We start from the raw sequence: 23,972 nt of genomic DNA on the forward strand, positions 1-23,972 counted from the left end.
ACTTAATTAACTTACCCCTTTGCAATGCAAGGGAAATATTATAATCCATTTTATAGGTAAGGAAGTTAAGACGTGCTGAACACATTTGTCACAGCCCTACAACTAGTTTTTGAAAGCTTGGAGTAAAATGCATACCTTTCTAATTCCTACTCCCCTCCTCAATTTATTGGACTAAATTGGCTTTTTTATTTTCTGTGTGGCAGGTTGGCTGATGTGACTTTTTTTCCTTCACTGCCTTTCACTCCTCCTGCAGTAATACTCTGTTCATAAAGCTATGCATATGCTAGGGAAGGGAAACAGCAAAAGGAAAAAGGAAGCTAGTTAAGCCTTACAAATCTTATTTTAGTGAACTGCGTTTGCTTTTGTAGCCAAAATTTTTCTGATGATGCCCAAGTAATAAAATATTACTGATGTGAGTAAATAATTTCAAATGAAATGTGAATGTATATATAAGCAAAAAAATATTGAACTCTGTGTATAGCACCTCTTAGCTCAGAAGCTGACATCTGTTATCTAACTAATAAACAGAAAATGGGTTACAGTCTGCTTTGGTTTCAAAAAATGTTTTACAGTGAAAGAAGATACTACTTTGTTTAGAACCTTTTCTAGTCTGTGTTTTCCAGTTGTTTCCAGATTATTACCAAAAAATAACAAAGAACCACAGTCAGCATCCGGTCTCATGGATGGTCTTTTTTTCTTAAAGCAAAATATTCAACTAAGCCTGATCGGTACTGACAGGGCATTCAACTTTTTTTTTTTGTTTTTGCTTTGTGCAGGAGCTGGAAAGCGCGTTGCCGGGTCTCTCAGAGTGGCAGGGGAAGGCTGGATCCTCAGCTAATGACTATGCACAGAATGTGGCTTTCAGATGCCAGGAAGCAGTCGTGAGATTTCAACCAAGGTAAGCCTTGGGATAAGACAGTGCATTTCACTTCTGATTAACTGTAGGAAAGCCTAATTCATTTGCTGCCTTTTGTATAAACTATTCAGACTCTCGGCTCCCGTTGGTATTTGTATTCTGTGTTTATATGCCTAGAACTGTTTGGAGAGAGTGAAAGGGATAAAGATAAGAATGCAAATTTCATCATTCTTTAAACCCCTTACATTTCAAGCAAGAAGAACATCCTCAGTTCAGAAACTTCAATTCCTCTGTGCCAAGTTTAAAAAAATATCTTGGCACTTCTTTTCTTTTTCCCCCAGTACTGACTTGCCTCACTCTCAGAGCTGTGTTCTCACTGAGAAATGGGAATGGGAAGCTGCACACCTTGGTTTTAGCATGGGTATGCATTTACGTACAGTTTAGACCCTGGGTGCTGTGTAACTGTGCTTGTTCCAATGCTGTGAAGGGTACGGGGAGTTCAGGTCAGGCATTAGCTGAGTCTTGATGGCAGGTAACTCAGCTGATCATGAAGTAACTCCGCTCTGGTAACTGTTGGAAGTCACAGTTCCTCCTCTGATCCTTCATGGCTGTGCAAGAGGCTAGAAATGGAGTTTCAGCTCACCCAGCTGACCCAATCTACCAGCGAGGGTGTGTCCTAAGGACAAGATTTAGCTCTTACTGACAGGCTTGGACTGTGTAAATAAGACCATGCTCTTCACAGCCATCAGTTTTTGGGGCACTATTTTACAAATTTCCCAGGTGCTGGTTTGGCCCTGCTTTGCTGTGCACATAGAGTTTCAGGCAGGTGAGCCAGGTCTCCGCTCTTTGTTCTCTGCCTCAAGGTGCATGACAGCCTTGGTGCTCTTGTGGCAGAGGCTCTGGCTCTCTTCGGAAGCACCAGAGCAGCAGCTGTACATCCCAGGGACGCTCAGTGGGTCAGGGCACAACTAGTTGACATAGAGAGCTCATTGCCTCCAAGGTCTGTTTCAAGTCAGGACTAGATTAGCAGTGACAGTTGCCGTCCAATGGCAGTTTGGTGCTTTATGTGAAATGAAATGATTGCCTTCACCACAGCTCTTAGTAGACAACATTGTAAATGATATTAATTTGTGCTCTCAAAGGAAGCTTTAGTAGAATGACCAAGCATTTAATTAGCTTTCACAAAGAACTGCTTTCATCTTCCAATGCTTATATCTGCAAATGACACACTGCAAAGTCCTGCATCTCAGAAAGTGTTTCTAATTAGCCTCAGGAAGCCTGCCTTCTCTTTTTCTGGCATTCTTTATGCTAGGAAGAAATCACATGGATTTCTTGTAAAGAGGAGCATAGTGAGTTTGGTATCAGAGAGTTAGACCTACCTAGTGGCTCTGCTGGTAGATGGTCTGTGTACGGGTAGATAATGAAATACCATTGGTTAATTTTGATTGATGAAATGAACATGATGAAAGCAACGTGGACTTTAAAGACAAGAACCAGAGTAGATGTGCATGAATAAAACAGCAACCACAGCGAAGTTCCCCTGTCCACTTCAACAGTTTGGCCTATTTAGTTTGCCTGGTATTAAACCATTATTCACTATGCTATTTATTCCTGTTTAATGCCAGGGTAGCTCCTTAGGAAGCTGGCGATCCACAAGTGCTAAATCTGTTAAATAATGGTCCCCAGATTTCACAGCTAAGAGGTGTGAAAGCATAGTCATCAAATCTCAACTCTGGCCATCTCTTAGTTTGATTGTATTACAACAAAATGGAGGCGATTTTACTCTCAAATAAGAAATTTCAAACATGGAGTAAACAAGCATTAACACATGGTCCCTGGCCTCACATACACACTTTATTTACTTTAACTGTCTTAACTGTCCTTGGAAAAAACATTCCCACCACCCAGCCTGGGCAGGGGACTTTGAATTACGTATGCTGAAGTTACCACTTTCAATTTGAGGGTCACTGTGTCTGGTGACTCCTCTTAAGGGTCACCAGCAGCTTGCCACATCCCTCTGCTGTCAACCAGCTTTGATAGGGCCAGACCAATTACATGCCCATGTCTCAGCCCATGCAGATCGCTGGCTGCTGCATCAGGATCACAGAACTTGCTTGTGCAACAGGCTGTGAAACATAGCTGCCAGGGTATGACGTCTTGCCCTGTTTTCTGCCTTCTCTGCTCTGGGACATGGCAAAGGTTAAATATTCAGTCTTGGCGGCAGGCAACAATCATAGCTAGATTTTGACAGAACACATCTGCTAGCCCCACAAAACCCGAGTTTCACTATCTTCCACCCTGTTTTTGCTAGGTTACTGGTAAAATTAGCAATGCTTTGGAACACTACATCCGCCTAGGATCCCTAACTCATAGACCAAAAGCTTTCTGGTCTTTTGGAGAAGAGGAGATGGCCACGCTGCTGCAGGGGTGCCACTGGACAGGCTCTTCTGTCTATCAGATGTGTGTGTGGAGAATAGGAGAAGAAGAATTTATTTCTGCCTCATACTAAGAAGCAAGGTTGATTATTTCTAGTGCAGCTTGTTGTTCCTTCTGCTTTAATTTAGTTTCTGCAGACTGCTATAGCTCTGTCATTAGGCTCATTGGAGTTTAAAGGTCTAAATGCCTCTGAACTGTACAGAGTTTTTTTAAAAATCTGTTCTAGTGACTGTGGGGCAGCTAAAAACAGTATGGTTTTAATCTGTCTAAATATGGATCAAAAAATACTGAGATATGAAAAACTTTTCAGTACAGTCCCTGTTAAGCAGAGCAATCCAAATTCAGGGTAACCTAGCAAGGGATGTTCATAAACAGATAGGTGACAGAGAAGAACAGAACAGGCAATATAAGAGAAACAATCTACAGAAATACGACTCATAAGTGTATGTGTTGATTGGTTTTGAGGGGGTTACTTTCATTTTATAATAACCACTGCAACAGTGAAAGAAAAGTTTTAGTGGGATTTGAGGGAAATGGGAGAATAGACTTGGTGAAGAGGTTTACAGTCAGAAGAATGAGGGAATACTGTCTTGTTCTTGGCTAAGCTACATCTGACCTGTGAATCAAGGATTTTGATTTCAGGAGGTGTTTATGAACATCAGCATCAATTTAGAGTATGAAATGCCATCTGCATGGAAGGAAAGCTTTACATTTTATTAAAAGAACATGAATTTCTAATACTATTGCTAGTGATTACATTGAATACTGCACTAGTCATTGTGTAGTTGGGTTTGGATAAGAGTGTAATATAATCTGCACATTTGGGAGATAAAAGTTATATGCAGACCCCAGGAACAAATGTTACAATAGGGAGAATTGTCTGTTTTTTAACAGAGAATAGGTAAGTCAGTATGGAACAATACATATGACTACAAAAAGCTGCTCTCACCAATTGCCTTCTTAAAGACAATCAGCAAGACTGATGTGGATTGCAGAGCTGTGTACGCTGTTCCCTGAATAGAGGATGGTGTTTTCTTCAGATGCCTGTTACACAGAGAGGGGGCTGAAACATGGGACTCCTGGGTGGTGGGAATGTCACTGTTTCAGAGAAGGTTGCATTCCAAGTCAGTGTGGGAACTATACTTTGGGGTTTTTTAAGTTTTATGCCCAAGAAAAATTCCTGAAAGTTACCCCTCTTCCCCATTGCCCAAATAAAATGGGAGTGGAATGATTTCATTTAGTAGGACTCAGCTGGTCCCTGGGTTGCAGAGGCTGTAGGGTGGCAGTTGCTGTCAGACCTATGACTGTTCTCCAGGAAAACTGGAAATGCTGGGAGTCCTGGGCTGCCCTGGATCTTGGGCTCAGCCAGAGTGTCCCAGAATTTCTGTGCTTCCCATGAGGGAGATCAAGCTCTAGTGAGGTTTTCAGTATTTAATTTTTCAAGGCGAGTGGCTTTTGAGAGTGCAATTCAGGTGGGGACTCTTGTAGTTTCCACGTTTTCTGCTGAACAGTTACAACTCAGGGATGCGTGGGAGGGAGCAGGGAAGCTGCGGAAGTGCTGATGTCCCCGTGCCATATGGCGGGCCCGCGCGGGTGAGGCAGAGCTTGTGAGGCTGCGTTCCCGCACAGGTGGCCAGGCGAGCAGGGAGAAAACTTGGCCAGATTCCCTCCGAGTCCTGTCTCAGACCTGGTGAAAATTCATCACGACCAGTATGTGTCTACAAATAGCTCTCTGTCAGCAAATCAGGATTTGCTGATGAAACATTGCTTTGCTGGGAAATGATTGACCAGTTCCTAAGAACTGTTTCTTCAGGAATCTTGATATTAAGATACTGGTGTTTATGGTTCCAATGATACTTCTTGTATCAAGGCATGGAAAGTCCCTGAGCAAGCTCTTGGGTTGCAATACACTTAAAGAAAAAAAAAAAAAAGAAAGAAAAAAGGCGGGGTGGGGAGAGAAGGGGGGGCAAAAAAAAAGCAGCATCTTACTGTAGCCCAAGTAAGGACTGTGCCTGGTGAGTAGGAGAGGCGCTCATAATAAGAAAAACAAGTGTGGTCATCCACAGCCAGCCTTTATGTAACTGCTGTGATTGATGAGACAGGCACTGCTACACTGGCTCTCTGGCTGCTTATTCCAGCAATCAGGGACTGCCCAAGGAGTAGCCTAGGAAGCATCCAAACAGCCTTGGGCCCTTAATAGTGTTGTTTCTTTCACTGCGAATGTGCACTTTATGTTAATCCAAAAGCCTGTTGCAGTTCTGTAGTGCTTTGTAAGGATTCATGGGCATGTTTGAAACATTCACCTGTAGCCCTGTATTAAGGTGGTGACTATGGGTTTTGCCATTCGTGGAGGTCTCAGAAAGGACCTTTTTGTTTTCCTGGCACTGAGGTGTGCTGATTGTGGGGTCTGCTTTTCTGTGAACTCATGTGATGTAAGCTCTGGATAGGCTGAGTCAGTCCTCTGACGCGGTACTGAGACTACCCTTTGAGCTGTTAACCTGGTAGGTCACCCTCACGCTGGGAAGGGTAAAGCTGTTTGCTAGCCCGGAGACACGGAAGGAGTGTTGGGCCAGGATGGGCTGAAAGTTGATCTGGAAAAGGGGTTTCACCCCACAACACAGTCTGTGGTTTGCTTGCCGGGATTCATCCTGGCATCGCTAATGCATTAATTGGCCCAAGACACTGAGCACACGTGGCATTGTGGTGCATAAACACGTAAGTCTCCTGAGGATGGGGTTAGTGTAATCCAGGGTTGGACTGGATTGAGACTTGCAAATCACGGAATGTAATGCTTCTTTCTGGGTTTAATCTGAGAAACAAGAAGTGAATTTGCTTAGGCTGTCTTTAAACATTTTTCCTAGTTTTTAAAATGATGTGGTTTTATTTGAATTTTATGCGAGTTTAGAAGTGATATCATGCATAATTCAATAATTCACATGTTCTGATCTGTTTTTTAAACAGCTCACTGCTCATGCAAATTGATCTTCCCCTTGAAGTCTGGTAGGAGCTCTGTTATGAAAATTTGTATTTAGATTTTTTTTTTGTTATGTCCACAAGCTTCAAATGTACATGTTACTGGGTTGCACCTTTGTCATCTGTGCCATGCAGAAGAGAATAAGGCTGCCAAAGCCAAAGTTGCCAGTCTATAGGCAGGGTGAGGGATCAGGCCTTTCATATTTTATAAAGAACAATATAACATATATTTGAGTAGTAGCCACAGAGAGAGTTCCATTTTCATTATTTTACATGATGCACATTACACAAAATAAGGGTTGCCTGCAATTATTCAAAATTTCAGCTGAGGCTTAAAATAATTTTAATGTACTCAGCACAGTTGGAAAATTAGGGCTTGTTCCTGCTGCTTTTGAAGTTAATGGATATTTTGTGATTGACTTTTAATGAGAGTAGGATCCAACCCATGGTTATTAAATTGTAAGGCCCTTGTTGCCTGGTGACAATCAGATAACCTGCATTTGCCTAGCAGAGCAGTTAATCTTGGTGAAAACAAAAAAGCACCCTGCAAAACTCTCTATATAGAGTAAGATCAGCTCAGCATACATATATGACTGTTAATGTAAATTGCCATGACCACATCTGCCTGGATGGGGCACAGTTGTCTCATTAGCCATAGTCAGAGGGAAGAGATTTTCCTCTTGCTGGTCCAGGACCTTCCTTTCCTATTTCCATGTGGAGAAGCAGTGATACACTGAAGGAAAACCAAAGGTATGGACATCTCTGATGGCTGCAAAGTGACACTCATTAGAAAATATGGACATCTCTTTTACTCAAAGGATTTGCAGCTCCTCATGAGAGTCCCTTGGGTCTTTGTGAAATTTGCAAAACAGAACTTAAGCAGAAAGTTGAAGATTGGGAGCCTGAAATACCATCAAATTTAAATATGGAAAGATTTATTTTGTACGGCTTTCATACAGGAAAACTCTTGTTCCTGACTTAAAGCATGTGGGACAAATCGTGCTTAGATTTAAACATATGTTTGAGCTTTTTCTTGGCTTTAACCAAGATCACCGAGATACTGAGAGCTGATCTGATCTTCAACTGATTCTGAAGAACTGTGTGACAGAGAGAGGCTGGATTTTAATGTCATAGTTTCCAGGACCTCGTTCACAGTTTAAATATATTATTTAGGATTCCGGTAAAATCACTGTTGTTTTGAATGAGGCATAAAATACAGATGTAACTTTCATAGAAATGTTATTTTTTTAATAAAACAACTTTATCCCATAACTTTTAATTTATGTACAGACATGATGAAAAGTTTGAAATACTTGCAGCACAGATAAGCAATCTATTGAGTGAAAATTCTTGTTTTGTTTTGTAGAATAGATCAGAACACATGCATTTCACCAAAAGAAGCAACTGAGCAATTTAACAGCTTAAATGAGGTAAGCTTAACCAAAAATTGAAATATAATGTTACAAATTTTGAATTAGATGTTTGGTTTTTGTTAATTCTAAGGCCTTGGAATAATGTATTCACTTGAGAATCTTAGGTTAGCTTTTTAATGAATCGTTCTAGTCATGTTTTTAGAAGAAAGCTTAAAAACGTGATACGAGACTGCTACAATAGTTTAAAAGCCAGAAGCAAGAGATTTTAAAAATATTTTAAGCCAACTTTATGCTGCTTTCTGTTTGTGCTTAGAAAAGAATTAAACATTCAATATTGACTGAGTGAAATGCCATCTTTCAAGAACATTTGATTTTTTCCTCATATTACAGCTCAAATGTGTTCAGCTATCAATTATGTTTTGTTTAAAAATAAGGAGTTCTCAAGGTTGCTACATCCTGCATAAATAAACTATGAACAGTACAATGTAGTCTAAAGGGTACTCCTGTTGTAAGATGGGAGGAGGGAAGGGTTGGAGTGAAGAGGGGAAGCAAGGAAAGCCAAATAACACCTGTGACACTTGAAACAAGAGCTGTTTTCACAGGGATTATGCCAGGAGGATGATGTGAGAGTAGAGCACAAAGAAGCTGTTTGTGTGATCGTGTCAAACAATGGATAAGCCTGGGCTAGATTCTCACAACCAGCAACATACTGGAGGCCAAAACCAAGCTTTGCAGTTATTCAAAGTGGGAAACCTTATAACACATCTCCTACAAACAAGGGTATCTGCGTACTAGCATTGAGTATGCTTGTATACTGCAAGGGCACTGAACAATACTGGACTTAAACAAGGAGCAGACAATATTTGTAAGTGTAGACCAAGACAACAGAACAACAGAAGCAGGGGGAAAAAAAGAGTTGGGGGGATGGGAAGCCCATTCCTGTCAAACCATGGAAAAAACAGCTTTGTTTCCATAATGAGCCAGAGAACATCTATGTCTATTAATAGATGCCTGACTTTCATTAGGGGAAAACCACAATATGTCCTTTTAAAGGAATTCAGACTTAAGCTTCTCCTTACAGTGTTTTATTTCCTGTGCATTTGTGTCATTGCTATGCAGCTCACTATTGAAAATCTCAATGCTGACTAGTAAGGCACATTCCATGACCGATACAAGGGAGTATACTCAGCCTCTGTCTAGCCAATTAAGGCCCTGGGAGAAATCATTAAGTTATTGTTTCTTTTGAGAAGCCCCATTGCAGATAACCACCAAAGCTTCCACTTCAAAGCTTTCACTTAAAATTCTTGCAAAGGATTCCTTAAAAGTTAAGATAAAACATTATAATAAATAAAATCAGGGTAAGATATTAAAACAGATAATTAGATCAGAAATTAAAATAAATTGCTAATAATTTATGGAGAATGAGCAAGGGTTACATTCTGGTGCTTTCATTTGCAAAATCATAGATTGTATTGTGTCTCAGGTCTACTGCAAACCCAAATTGACATGTGTCATAAGAAAATAAATTCCCTTATTGGATTAGAGAAAGTGGTGTCTTTCCTTACTGCTCACCCGTGGCATTATACCCAGGGCATATCGTCTTCTATCTTATTGTTGCTTGTTTGTTCCCCATAAAGGAAGTTCTGAACTGAAAATGTCGTACGCCTCAAGACACAAATCTGCCATAACAGATACCGCAGAAATTTACTTACGTTCACATAAAATATGCCTATCTTGTTTTAACCTGAACTCTCAGATTAAAAAGCAAGGGAGATGCTTTTATATGTGACTGTTCTAATGTGACATATAAAAGCATTAATTTCCTTAGAGTGAAGAAATTGAACAGGTTGATATTAGCTCAGTTTCTTTTCTATATGAATCACTTTGAAGGCAATTAAATAATGAAAGCTTGGATTATTCTCCTTCTCTGCCCTAGCTGATTTCATAAATGCAGTAAATCCATCAATAAACTGGATATAATAGAAAAGCTGCCTTCCTGTCCTGCAGGAGCGGGCCCAGGGGCAGGGTGCAGGCATCCTTAATATTCAGAAACACCGTGTGCGGGGCGGGGTGGTTCCAGTTTATGCAGAAAGCACCAAGTCTGGGCTTTTCGTCTCCTCCCTTCTCCCTGTCAGCCTCCAGACTGAGATCGGGCAGGGTCCATGGGCGGGGCAGACCTATTCCCTTTCCCTCTCCCCTCAGTTCTTGAATTTACCTTAGGATGTCCACAAGGATGAAACAAAGCATGCTGATAATAGCAATGCTTTTCCAGGGAAAGAAATTATTTCTAACGGCAGTGGCTCTCTTTTGGCCATTGTTAGCTATCTGCTCTCTGCGGATATGCAGATTGATTAGCAGGTTTGGCAGTGCTGTAGCTCTTGGTGAAATAAGGGAGAGTGCAGGGCTGCAAGGCTCCATTTGGCACATTGTCTCCCATCAGGCTATGGCCCTCTGGACGTGCTGACCAACGTGTCACATGGCGCTGATCCTGCAGGGCCCCATGCAGGGACCTCCAGCTGGAGAGGGAGTTACTGATGGCACCTACTGAGAAAAAGTTTATAAGCTGTTTCAGGGGCCTCCCACTCATTGCCACAGCATTTTGGTGATAAATTGGGAGTATTGGTTCATTCAGCGTTCCATTCTCCAAAGGGATTTAGCAGTGTGAGTGTAGGTGTGTGGGATTTATCTCTAGCTGTAAGAGGTTATCTATCATCTCAATAATTCCTTGCCCTAAGGCCTCAACTCTTGATTTTCAATAATCATTGGATGGAAAGAGAGATGGTCAATGGGGTACAATCTACATGCTTACTTGTTTGTAAAGATGGTTTCTTTACTACAGGCTGAGCTTCCTCTGCAAATAACAATCTTTTTGTACTGTGTTCTCTCCCACAGACAAGAGTATGATACTTTAATGACTATGTTTTCTTAAAGCATTAGCAAAAATTACAAATAGGAGAGAAATACTGCACTGTCTCTCTTTCTGTTTTCCTCGGACTTCCTGTAAATGTCTTTATTTTTCCATTAGCTTTGATGTGGAATAATGCAGGATGTTTTTTCTTCTTCTAGTGGAATTGGCATAGCTCAAGTTCTTTGAATTGTCAGTTACTTTAAGAGGACATAAGAAGAGATGAGAAACCTTTGTCCAGGACAATTATAATTGCTTCTTTTTCAAACTTGGAAAATACTATTCTTAAGAGGCAACAATATGGTTATTTTTCCAAAGAAACCTAAGGATCCATTTTAAATATTAATATGTCCTTTCATTTGCATTAGCATGGATCAGGAGTTACTGCATCAGAAACACTAGTGTTAGGCACCAGAGTAAAGCTGGAATGAGCATCAAATCTGAAGTATTTAAACTGAGATCAGTAGCTGATATAATATGCCATAGCTTAAATTACTTCAGTGATAGTGATTTTCCATATAAGAGCTTTCTAAAATCTACGATGGTACCCACCATAACCTAACATTTCCTTCTGTATGTATTTAGCTCTTTGTATTTGCTTCTAACATGTTTTGCAACTTCTTTTAAATGGCCAAGAGCAGAGATGGCCCAGTTGGGCCCCCAGGGCGGGTCTGGACCATGAGAGATTTTTAAGGAGCACGTGCACAGGCTGGTTCATCTCCAGATTAGATGTATTGCTGAACGTGTGCAGCGCAGAAGAGTACACATCCCCACCACTGTGGCAGGATGCCTTCAGTCACATCAGGGCTGTACAGGTACTGGAAAGTATTGGAGACTTAGGGGGAAGTTGGAAGTGGTCAGTAAGATCTCAAATGAACTTGGGAGGTTTGAGACAATGAAGATAGGGCTTAGACTTTATTCTTCTCTCTTCTTGCCTTCCTTTTGCTGGCGGTTGGTAGCATGTTGGCCTACCCCCAGCAAGCCCAAGGATAGAGGACCCGCTGCCAGTTGCTGATATGTGGCCATGTCCCCTCCCAGAGCTCCTTCCTGCTCTGCTTGGGCTGCAGTTCCAGAAACAGGGGGCCGTACTGCTTCTGCCACAAAGCGGGAGGTCTGAGGCTGGCAGGATCCTGCCCAGCTGCTCTGGCATTGCTGGTACTTCAGGCAGCCCTCTGAGAGGGGCAGGACAGGACATGTGGTAGGCAGCAAGGTCATCCCTACCATTTACTATGATGCTCCTGTTGCCCATGAGCTGGTGGCCCTGGGCAGCTTTGTGCTTGGCCTTTGCTTAAATCTATGTCTCCTTACATGTGTTCCCATAAATATGTGGTGGCTTTTCAGGTATAGTGCACAGTGGCAGTATCATAGTACTCAACTGTGTTTTAGGAGTAAGACGAGGTTGATGGCATACTCCAGATTCATCGTCTCCCTGGTAACATCAAAATGATCAAAGCTACTTACTCTTTTTCTCCCTACATCAATTCCCTGTCAAGGGCACATTCATGAAATCATATAAGGTATTTATATTATTATTATTATTATTATATGAATTTTTTTAGTATTTGGCAGTGTCTGGAAATTTGTCATCCACCCACCTTCCATAGATGGGTGAAAAATATCATTTAGAGCTACTGAATATAAACCAGCTGGTAAATTACAGCATAAGCATTGCTGAAATACAATGTTATCAAGGTAGTCCGTGTGAATGCTTTCATACTGAATTTGCCATAAATATTAATGTATCATAAGAAATAATGATGCAAAGTGAATATATTTTCTTGATCTGGAAATTTTTTTGTTAAATGCTTGAAGTAATAATCTGTGAAGGTCAGGTATATTTGTCAGTTATTTGCCTATGTTTACCTTGTTGGTATGTTCTTCTGGTATGTTTGCTTATGTTTTCCTTACTTGCCATCAGTAGTTCTTGTGATAAGGTCTGGGCTGGGATCAGAGTCCTCACTGGTCTGTAACTGGTATAGTCGTCTTTTGCTAGATGACATTAATGACTGTAACACACTGCTCGTCCGCTGTGATAATTCCACAGCCACTTCGTTTGGGTCTAACTGGGGTGAGAGGCACTGGAAAATGAGGCCTGTCATGTCATGAAAACTCTTCCCAAAAGAGTGCCATGGGTACGATTCAAGTCAGCACCCTTCCCTTGACAAGGAAAATTCACTGCCACTTGAAAGCTGTTGAAGGTGAGATGGTTTCCATCATTCTGTCTCTAATTCAAGAAAGCCCTGTAAAGGATTAAAGAAGACTTTGAAAGTGCCTCATAAAAGATGCTCAAATTGATGGTAAGAAGTCTACTAAATACACCAAAAGCAGGAAGCCATGTAGGGTATCTCTGCGACTGCTGGCTGGCTGACATGTAAAATGGGCACTAAGGTGATACAGCTGCAAACAGAGAGGCTGAGTGAATTCGTTATATTGGTCTTCACTGATACAGCCCATGTTGGGGACATTTGCATACCTGGTATACTCTTTCTAGTAGACAGGTCAAAGGAGCCAGATCAGTTTGAAGTAATATATGTAAAATATTGGACCAAACAGTGTTAATAAGTGACAAGGAAAAGATGCCCATCATTCAAGAGTCCTGAAGAAACTGAGGTGTGAAGATGAGGCACTGCTGGTCAAGATGAGTAAATTATCCTTACAAATGGCAGCTGGGCCAGAGGATGGTAGGTTGTTAATGCAACCTGTACCTGGGAATAGTAAAAGTATCTTCTGCCTCAGATCATAGAAACCATATACTCTATATCATGCCATATTTTTTAAAAATAGTATTACATCTGGCAGTTCATTATGAATCAGTGCTTGATCTTGCAATCACGTCTTTCCTGGTATTATAGGATGAGATGTCAAAATATATCTTGACAACAGATGAGAGGAACTTAATTCTAAAATAAATGTATAACACAAGCCATTTCTTTGCTCACATGTCTAGTATCAGGCTGCTTCTGAAAGGTCAGAGCTCCTGTTCTCCCTGGGACCAGGAGAAGGAAGCTGTTGCTGGATTTTCTTTTTGACCTGTTCTGAGGCCAAAGTCCAAGTGTCTGATTGTAAACTTCTCTGTTTTTTGGAACGGGATATGGATTTTGAAGCACTCCTGACAACACATAGGGGGTCGCAGGATCTAGTTCTGGTGATCTTGTGCTTTTTTGAAACTTCCCTCTTTTGAGGTATCTCCTAGAAAGAGCTACTTTCTGCTCACTTTTCACTGCCTGAATTATATAAAAGGAATGAAAGGATTAAGGCTGAAATCTTCCCTGCTGTTCTCAGCCAAATTAGTTTCCTTTTTTTATTTTTTATTTTTTTTTACCTAAAAACACTGGCATCCTTGGGTTTATAAAAGGGCTTTATTACAATAAAAATAATGCAAAGACATATTGAACTATTCACTACGTAGGTGACATATTGTTACACAAAGGAAATTATTCCAATAAATAAATTCATTGTTTCACTGAATGAATCAGTAAATTGGTTTCAGGTCTTTGACAGAATGGGGAGAGGAGCTTTTCAGGATATAAACTTGCGGAATTTTTTTTTCTGTTGCAACTCAGATTTTTTTTTCAGAAATTGCTCTTCACAAATATGTACCATTTGAGTGACTTAACATTTTACACATAATTCTGTGTGTGCCATCTGTGTGATTATTAAGACAGCCTTGTGTGATTTTGTTTTATGTTGCAAGCTGTATTTCCCTTGAGAGAGGGGAACTGAATGCGTGGGGTATCAGTAGTGACTCATTTTGCCCAGTCAGATGGTGATTAGGGCTTTCACAGCATTTACATCACAGCAAGATTGTACAGCTGAATATTGCATGCAGCATTAAAGCTTCAAATGAGAAATGGACCAAGCATGACACAGTAGTTGGAAGTGATGTTATAAATAACTAGCCTTGTCCTGATTGATTTGTCTGCAGCAAGTGACAATGATCTGTTAATTTTACCTTTGCAGTGGATAGGAAATGATCTGGTTGCCCTGTAGAAGCAGCAACAGCCTACATAAAAGCTATGTCTACATAAAGATGTATCTCTAAAAAAGCCAATTAAAAAGTATCTCTTCCAAGAATCCCACGAGGGAGCATATTCTCAGTAACTCTTTGTTCACTGCTGTGTACTGCACAATAGGCTGGAGAGGGAGATTTGTTTTTTTATGAATGGTAAATGGGGAGGGACATAATGTCATCAGATCGTGATGTCAGCCCAATGAATGAAATAGTTGCTTAGTGTATTGCTTCAAGACCAAGAAAAGGGACACTGTCTCAGTTTGGCTTCCTAGAATAAATCGTCTTTTGCTGACGAAGTCATCTTTCCCACGTGTCATGAATAATCCATGTAAATTGGGTCTTAAATAACCAGAAGTCAAGAAACTCGTGGAATAGTGCACGTTTGTTCTCTTGCACATCCTCTCAGAGCTGCTAGTGGAACACCCCTTTGCAGGCGCTGCTAATGGGCTCAGTGAGTTGAAGAGCTATTGCTGTATTTTGTTGTTCTCTATCTAGCCCAATGTTCTGCTTTTGTCTGCAGAATTCTTTGTTGAAGCTACAAGCCCTTGAAACCGATCTGTGCTCTGCATTTCTGCCAACCCAGGAAGAAACTCCTCAGCTGCCGGCACCCAAGGATCCAGCCCCTTCGTCAGTCCAAACTGGTGTGCAAGCTGATGGGGCCAGTTGTGGAGGTAAGCAATCATGTCATGATGTGTTCTCATCTGGAATTATAAAAAAGCCTTGTGACTTGCAGTTTAATATCAGATTTGCAGTCCTCTGGGAAACAGTGCAGAGCTAATGCAAAGCACCATTTCCTGATGCAAATGCTGTGTAATGTAAAAAGGGGTGATACCTGTTAAAAGAATGGAAATTAATGGCTATAACATTCTGTTTCTCTGAGGGGGAGTCTTGCTTTTCAGACAGGTTTTAAGAATCCTGATTCTTGTCTTTTCAGTTTTAATCTGGGTTTTTTTGTTCACGTAAATTTATGCTCTTTACTTCCTATGTCTGTATTGTGTGAGATCACCTGCCACAGCATGTAATTCTATTTTTGTCATTCTTTTTGTCAGAGCAATATCACTTCATTTCTCCTAATATTGATTTTAATTTAATGCATCAGCAGAGAGATAGCGAAGGTGAGTTTTATAGCATGTGGATTTTAATAATTCGTGAACCTTATTACCCATTTGGGCAAACTGTGGTATGTTATCTCTCCCTCTTTCCTCAATATGGAAACCAGTCCTTGCAAATAAACAGCCCTAAGGGTTGGCACTATTTTTATCAATTCATAGCTTGTACTCACAGGGCTGGCAGAGTCGTGATGCTCAGTAGAAGAGGAATCGCTGTTCGTGAAAAATAGGTCAAAGGCAATATGACTAATACATCTCACAGACAAGTGACGTGAATACACAAATACTTAAATTGTTCACCGTGTATAGTCCAAATTAAGGCAGATATGTCAGTAACCCCTTTGCAATTGATGTTTTATGTCAGAATAAAGGCTGGGTTCAGAACAACTTATTTCTGTTTGCTGTTTGCTCAGAATTTTCAGCAAGAAATAACAGTAAGTTATTTACCTAAAAAAATCACACATGATAGTGTTCTGCTTAAGAAATTCTAAAGTTTGAGGTTTGCATTGCACATTAAGAAAAATAGTATTTAGAATCCAAATTATTATAAAGCTGAAGCAATGTAAAAAATACTAAATATCCTGGGTTTTAGCTAAAAAAAAAAGGCTGCTTTAACCCATCTAGGCAAATACCTTAAGAGCTCTTGGATACAGGTATGGAACTTGCACTGGTGCTAGTCCCTTGGCGTGGATCTGAGGGAGAGACAGATCTCATATCTGTGCTGCACAGGCAGAGACATTTTGCAGCCCATCCAAAACCTGCACTGACTCTTTTCCTTTATGGCAAGGTGGGTTTTTCCTCCTTTTCCAGTAGTTTACTGAATTATTTTGTTCTGGTAGTTTCATAATTCATTGTTAAGATGGTTCATAATTGTTTCCTTTGCTTGTTTTTGCTGTTTTGATTGGATTTTGTTTTAATTCATACTGTTAGTGACTCCTACTTCCGATACCCTCTCTAGCTCCTATTTGCCTGTCTCCAGCTACACAGGCAAATATTGGATGATGTAGCATTTCTGTCACGCACTTCAGAGCGTGCTCTGTCACTCTAGCAGTTCAAACTTGTGCTTTAATTAAAGCGTACCTATTTAATGGATTTTAATGTACACTTATTCCTGCTAACATCTGCTTTGTGGTTTGCGGGTTTTTTTAATAACTTGCCATTTTGCATAGATAGAGCTAGTCCTAATTCTGTCTCTTAAATTACTACTGAAATCTTCTAATACATTCAGCTTAGGTACAGTTTTCACATGGGACTATTGGCTATTTCAGCTCGAACTTGGATGGAAGTCCAGAGATTTGTACCAGGCTAGGAACAGAGTTTTTAGAGGCTGTGCCGTATGTACTACGTCTCTAGTTATTAGCCTTTGCTCGGTGAATCACGCAATAAAAATTTTAATATTAACAATGTACAAATGTATTATTTTTAAAATAAACATGATTATGTAGTCTATTTAATTTCTTTTGTTTCACATCCCAGTCAACAAAAATTAGAAAAAAATACATTATATGTATGGTGAGTGAAGCTAGAACAATCTAGTGAAATGACAGGGTATTTCAGGATGGAAATTTTAAGGGGTGAACAGTAACTCTTATCTCTGAGCAATTTTGAATATGAAAAAACTTGAATTAAAGCTGGCAAAATGAGACCATAAAGAATTGCAAAGGGGTATTAAGCTAGTTTTTTTTAAGGGAAAAAAAGAGTTATTTTTATAGCTTTGAGTTATTTTTATAGCTTTTGGATACGAGTATACATCAAATATGTGACTTGAGCAGTGACCAGCTGAACTTAACTACAAGATGTTCTAAATGTCTTTTAAATTTAAAATTATGATACTGGCATTCATGGATGTAACGTCTTGAGGGATGCACACGTTACATCTGCATATTTTTTTTTATATACGACAGCTTTCAGTGTATTGTTGTTCTACTTAAAGAATATCACATGCAGGAATACAGACTTGTACCATATGACGTTGTCATGTGATTGAAATCCACATTATGAATCATACTGCATATTATAAGATACTAGATCTTGGCTTTAAGTCCTGTGGTAAGCTCTTGTCAGTCCTAAGCTGGAGGCAACTTACTGGCTTGGCTAGAGGTGGCTTTAGTTCCCAGTTTTGGCAAAAATAGAGGCTAAAATTACATCAGACACATGAACACAGGTAGATGTTTGGTCAGTTCATGGGCTACTCTTGGGATAATGCTTAGTATCTTGTTTAGGCTCTATGCAGAACTAGAATCAGGATGATGGCCCTAAGTTGTAATTAAAAATGGTGTTGATTATAACTTGTCGTCATCCTGAGATGTTCCACTATTATAGTAGTTGTGCCACATAAATGAATCAGTTTGAGTGACTTGCTGACCACTTCTGGACAGTAGGGAGTAGTTTAATGCATCTGTGGTAGGGTTGGGACTTAAACCTTTCTTGGGGGCCTAACAAAGTTGCACCATTTTGCAAAGTTGCGAGCTTTAGTGGAGCAATGCTGTCGGGAAGCCCTGGTGCCGAGGAAACGGAAGAGCCCTGGCCTTTGGGAAATACTCCCAAATTCACCTGGTGTGCAGGTTGTCTTCCTTTCATTTATTAGCTGAATAAAAAACCTCCTTGAACTCTGCAGCTCTGTGTGTTTGGTTTTACACTGGGGCTGCTCCAGCCACTTGTCCTTTGCATTTATCTTCCAGGAGTGTTTAGTCTCAAATGTGTACTTTTCTTCCATTTCTGAGACTGGGTTGGGCCTAGTAAAATTGCCTGGTTGTAAATGTGAAAAGGAGCAAATGTCTGTGACCATATAGTTTATCAGCAGTACAGACTGCCTCCTGCAAGAGGAGTACTTCTAGGCCCACAGCAAATCAGAGTTCAAATGTTGCAAACTTTTTTCCTGCACCTATCATACACAGACTGGCTGATTTTTTTATAACATCATTTTCCTTTCACAGTGAAGAGACTGCTACTTAATATGACTATAAAAAATTGATTCCTTTTAATAACAGAGCATGAGAAATAGTGAAACTATTCTTAGTCAACCTAATTCACAGTGATTATATGTTTCTTGAAGTTCAAAGATGGTGAAATAACAGGAAGGAAGCCAGTTTCTTCTCATTGACAATACTGTTTTTCAGAAGTTAAAAAAAAAAAACCACACAAACCAAAACCCAACCAAAACTAGTAAATTTTTTAAGTCTTACAGGGTAAGGAAAGATTACTTGCCAGAAAGAGACACTTTTGTTTGCAGAACAACATTTATTCCCGCCTTTATCACTGTATGTTGCCCGTGTACATAATTTCCCAAGACCGGTACGATGCTCTACCCTCGCTTCTCGCAGATGCCTTGCTGGATCTCTCTATGGGAGGATTTGAATCTCATACACGATTTAGAAGTTTTGGGTATTTGGTGGTGTCTTGGAGAGTTGAGTTTGACCTACAGAATATGAAGTACTTAGAGGAAAGATGCTAGGTTAGAATTAATAATATCAACTACGTTGCCTCATTGTGAAAATGCTTAACATAATTACAATTGATGGTGCTGTTAGAGTGGATGAACTTATAGATACTAAACTCATGTGTAACTTTTGCATGACAGACTAAACTGTGATTATACAATATACAATTGGATTTTTTTGTTGTCTGTAGAACAAAAACAGTTGCATAGTGCCTGATAAAATGATACTTTAGGCTATTGTAACTATAATTTTTGAAATCAATAGTTGCTTTCTGTGAAGGGTACCATTCAGAGCTGGTTTGTCCCCCTGTCCCAGTGCAGCAACTGGGATTTGTAGCTTCAGTGTCTGTTGGGCAGAGGTCAAATAAAATGTATTACAAAGGTTCCATTAAAATCCTGAAGGAAATACCCACTCACCATGGGAATGTCACGTCCCAGGTACAAAGGAGAAAATGGAAAGAAAGTGAAGGTGAAAGAACTTTTCTAAACCTGCCTGCTCTTCTGTGAGTAAACCCACGTACAGTTGTTTTTCTGTGCAGTTTTAGGCTTTCATTGAACAAAAAGATTCTGTGAAATGTATTAGAATGCATGCTATATTGCAAATATAATACTGATTAGAAATAACACGCATGCTGCCTGGAAACAGAAAATAATTGCTATGAATCCAAAGGCCATATATATATATATGGTTTTAGAGGAAAAAAATAACGTAGCTGGTGCAAAATACTATGTACTATGGAAACTGATGTAGGGGAACCTGAGACAGAGCACATTCTTTGCTTAACATACGTTAACTGGTTTTTTGGGGAAAGCTTTTATAAGGGCATGGAGTTTCTCCCTAAAAATATAGTCTACTTTAAAGCACAATCACCCACCTGATAGCAAAAATATCGACTAGGCTAGATCATCCTCACCCATTTTGCCCACTGAGGTTAAGGAAGACGATTCAATGGTTCTTCCCATTAAGGAACCCAGGTACAGCAAAGGGAAGATGAACTCTTGGTATTCCCTGGAGGTAGGCTCTGTAATGTGCCCATTATTTTCCATGTTATCCATAAACAGAATCAGAGTGATGAAGTTCACCAATTCCTACTTTTTCAATCCAGAATAAATAATTCTGACTTCTATCTTGGCCATCTCTATAAAACAAATTTTACCTTTTGAGGCACCTGAGGCGAGGTTTCCATTTATAGTCAAAGAAAATATTAAGATAGTATCGTAAGCATGACTCCTCCAGGTAGCAGTCACTGCACACTACCTTGAATCACTACCTTGAATGTTATTAGTTGTTGTTGTTATTTTCGTATCTTGTGTTCTTTAGACCCATGTGTATGTTACTTCAAACCTTAATGAAATTCTGCAGGATACTGCAAGCAACACCGGAGGTTCTTAGCATCAGGACGTATTATATTTTGATCTGCCTTTCTCTTGACCAAGGGACTAAATGTTAGATCGCAAAATTAAACTTGTTTTGTACATTCGTCGTCTTCTTCAGGAATGTGGCTTTCAAAAGCAAACAGATCTATGAAAATATAATTAATGTTATTATTCTGGGAAACTCTCCATCTTTGTATCATACTTCAGAGTTTACAAACACACATACCTACCTTCGTCTGTGGAAATCAAAAATGCTTTATGTTAAGCCAGTAACTGTCCTTTATCTTTTCTCATCCTCAGTATTATGTTCATCCTGCATGTGATACTTTACTGAACTATTTGCTGTTTATTTTGAATACTTATGCTTTGAATACGTTTGTAAGTAGAGATTTGTATTTATCTAGGTAGCTAAACATCTTTTGCATGACCCTCCGTCCATATTGGTTTATGATTTCTTTCTAGAGCCTGTGCCAGCCCACAGAGACTGGCAGAATGACATGGACAGCAGCCCACAAGAACATCACTCCCTAGGGACCAGCCGACTGCTGTATCACATTACGGATGGAGACAATCCTCTTTTGTCACCACGCTGCTCTATCTTTAGCCAAAGCCAGAGATTTAATCTAGACACAGAGTCTGCCCCTTCTCCACCAAGTGCTCAACCTTTCATGATGTAAGAAAATATATTTTAATTCTTAGATATTTTAAATAACTTTTGTACAATCCACGATCTTTGACTCTTTGTGGTTTTTTTCAGTTACTCTTATGTCATAAACAAGAATTTTTCATATTGTAGCATATTTTGACATGGTTAATTTGCAATACCAGAAATAGGTTCTAGCATTTTTTCAGTAATAACACAGTACAATATTATTTGAAGTCTTTGTTAATTATAGTTAGCAAGGACAGTTTTGAATGTTAGTTAGTAATTAGTCTGATGAGTGAACATAGTTAAAGAGGGCTATCAAGGTATAATACTAAAAATTTCAGCTGTAATTAATAGAACTATAGCTTGAGTCATTCACTACATATAAGAGTGTCATAGAACATATGAACAGTCCATGTATGTGATCTCCAGAAACCAAGCTGTGAGTTTCAGACAGAAACCAAATTTTCTTAAGAGCTTATATACATAGCTGCCAGCTGCATATGAATAATAATCAGATCTATTGATTTGAAATTGTAAAAAATCAGAAACTAAACTGCCTTCAAAATGATAATGTTTATTCCCAGTAATAAAAAACTCCCTGAGTTTACCTTTACAAATCATGTCGTTACAGTCTCCCGTTACGGTGGGAGGACGTAAGATGCAGGTGTTAAATGTAAATACTGGATCAGGTTGTGACCTACTAGATTAAACTTTTGAAAAATATTCAGAAATCCCACAATTAATTAAAAAGAAAAGAGAGAGTGAAAGACAGATGGTGAACTCATTACTATACCCTAAGGGTACCTTCAAGCAAAAGCTATTATTTTATGCTTACTTTGTAAAACTAAACTATCTCTATCCTGTGAAAGAACCTAGCTGCAAATTCTGAAGCGCTAGGAAAGCGTTAAGTGTGCCTGAAACAAGGCACGGTCCATTATAGCCAGTTCTTTGAGCCAGCTACTATGCTTTCGGCTTTTGCAGGCCAAGAAGTTCTTCTAGATGTAACTGTGAAGAGTGCAAAGAACCACAAACAGTAGCACAACTTACCAAGCATCTTCAGAGTCTCAAGAGAAAGATTAGGAAGTATGAAGAAAAGTTTGAACAAGAAAAAAAATACCTGGTAAGATAATAATTGAAAAGATAAAGGGAAATACTACAAGAGGGAAGCAAGAATCCCAGTGTATTTAAACTTATGCAAAACAGTAGGAAAAAGGATATTTTTGGTAAAATGAAATAGGAAAATCATCAATGAGGGAATATCTTTTTATCATCTTTCAGTGTATGCAGGAGTTCTGAGACTCTAATTTGCATTTTCTTTGGATTACCTTTGTTGCAAAATATCCATCTTCTAGATGTGCGAGAAGTGTGAATCAGTGAAACACAGCTGACAGGCTTGTGAACCAAAATGATTCAAAAGATGAAAAGCTACTTATTTACTTTGTAGAAGTAATTTGCTTGGAAGCTGTTGCTCTGCTGTGCAGATTCCTTCATTCAGGCAGACTCCTGTAAACCTCCAAAGCATAGGGCTCTATAGAAGCTGATGGCAGAAATTAGAGAAATAAAAATGGTGGTGTGTTGCTGGTGGGGGGTTGTTTGAGGTCAATGGTGTGCTCTGTGCAGCGTATGCAAGATCATCGCTCTATTGAGCTAGTTTCTGTAAGGGGAGTTGTGCGGTATAAACATATCAAAACATCCGCCATGCTAAGGATGTGTACAATATGAAACAGGGAAGTTTGTGATATTTTATGACTACATTAAAATGGAAATTCAGCGAATTCTATATTACCTTGTAATCTCATCAATGACTGCAAACTTAAACGTGCATTTGTGAATTGTACTGCCCTATGGTCATCACATACTCTTAGGAGTAAAATTCCATACTTAAACAGTCATCACACTGTGACCAGAAAAGAATTTATTTCAGAGGTTTAATTTTGCAAAACTGTTTTGCCATTTTAAATATCTGAGTTTTGAGGATACAGTATAAATTGATTTTAATTCGGAGGCAATTTCTAAATGCAAAGAAAGAACTGATATACAAAACTTTTGTTGTTTGTTGCTTTTGAAATCACTCTGTTGCACAGGATTTTGTCATTTGATTAGTTAAGCAGTTTGGTTGAAAAGTTTAAAGTCCTGTTTCCTAAGAGAATCCCTGTCTTAAAGCAGTAAGGGCTTATCCCTGCAAGGGACAGAGTGCTTCGGTTACCATCCTGGAAATCACTTAGGAACTTGACTAACATTAGGTCCTTTTCAAGTCACTGAGATTACTTATCCAATTAGTCACGGACTTAAATGTTTTTTTTAGGTTCAGAGCCAAAATACTCAGATCCATGTAGCACTGTGCCACAATGGGGAGAGATAAGGCATGGTAAATTATTACCATGATCAAGCCAAATGCTCTGCATGACACTATGATATAGTGCAGTTGGAACTACGGACAGTTTTTAGCACACTGTGCTAAAATAGGTTTTTATCTGTTTGATTGTATAACCATCAATTCCTTCTTTTTTATTCTTCCTTTTTTCTTTACATTCAGCCTTCACATGGTGACAAGACTTCCAATCCTGAAGTTCTGAAATGGATGAATGATTTGGCCAAAGGTCGTAAGCAGCTCAAAGGTACATAATAGTGTGTCATTTCACTTTATTGTTGAAGCTTTTGGAAGTATGAGTGTACCTGGAATATTTTAGAGCTAGTTTTCTAACCTCAGTGCTCTGCTTATTTTTCACTAGTGCGTGGGAATAAGTCTCCCAATGACAACAAACGACTTGCCTTGATTCCTGAAAGCAGGGATTAAAGTAAGCCAGTTCAACCCTCATAACAAGGCTAAAAAGGGGAAGGGG

At 39.5% G+C, this 23,972-nt stretch overlaps 1 protein-coding gene across 3 annotated transcripts in view; it reads left to right on the top strand.

Moving 5' to 3' along the window:
• Positions 1 to 23,972, top strand: part of FAM13C (family with sequence similarity 13 member C) — a 54,932-nt gene that overhangs the window by 14,258 nt on the left and 16,702 nt on the right. For 2 of the 3 annotated variants that reach the window (XM_075154279.1, XM_075154281.1), the window contains exons 4-9: positions 777 to 898; positions 7,632 to 7,695; positions 15,076 to 15,226; positions 20,943 to 21,153; positions 22,111 to 22,249; positions 23,666 to 23,747. In XM_075154279.1, the coding sequence (XP_075010380.1) occupies positions 777 to 898; positions 7,632 to 7,695; positions 15,076 to 15,226; positions 20,943 to 21,153; positions 22,111 to 22,249; positions 23,666 to 23,747 (769 nt within the window). Of the gene's footprint in view, positions 1 to 776; positions 899 to 7,631; positions 7,696 to 15,075; positions 15,227 to 15,604; positions 15,671 to 20,942; positions 21,154 to 22,110; positions 22,250 to 23,665; positions 23,748 to 23,972 lie in introns of all 3 variants that reach the window. The other variant, XM_075154278.1, reaches the window with a different exon arrangement.

This window comes from Calonectris borealis, chromosome 7, assembly GCF_964195595.1.
Source record: "Calonectris borealis chromosome 7, bCalBor7.hap1.2, whole genome shotgun sequence".
Lineage (NCBI taxonomy): Eukaryota > Metazoa > Chordata > Aves > Procellariiformes > Procellariidae > Calonectris > Calonectris borealis.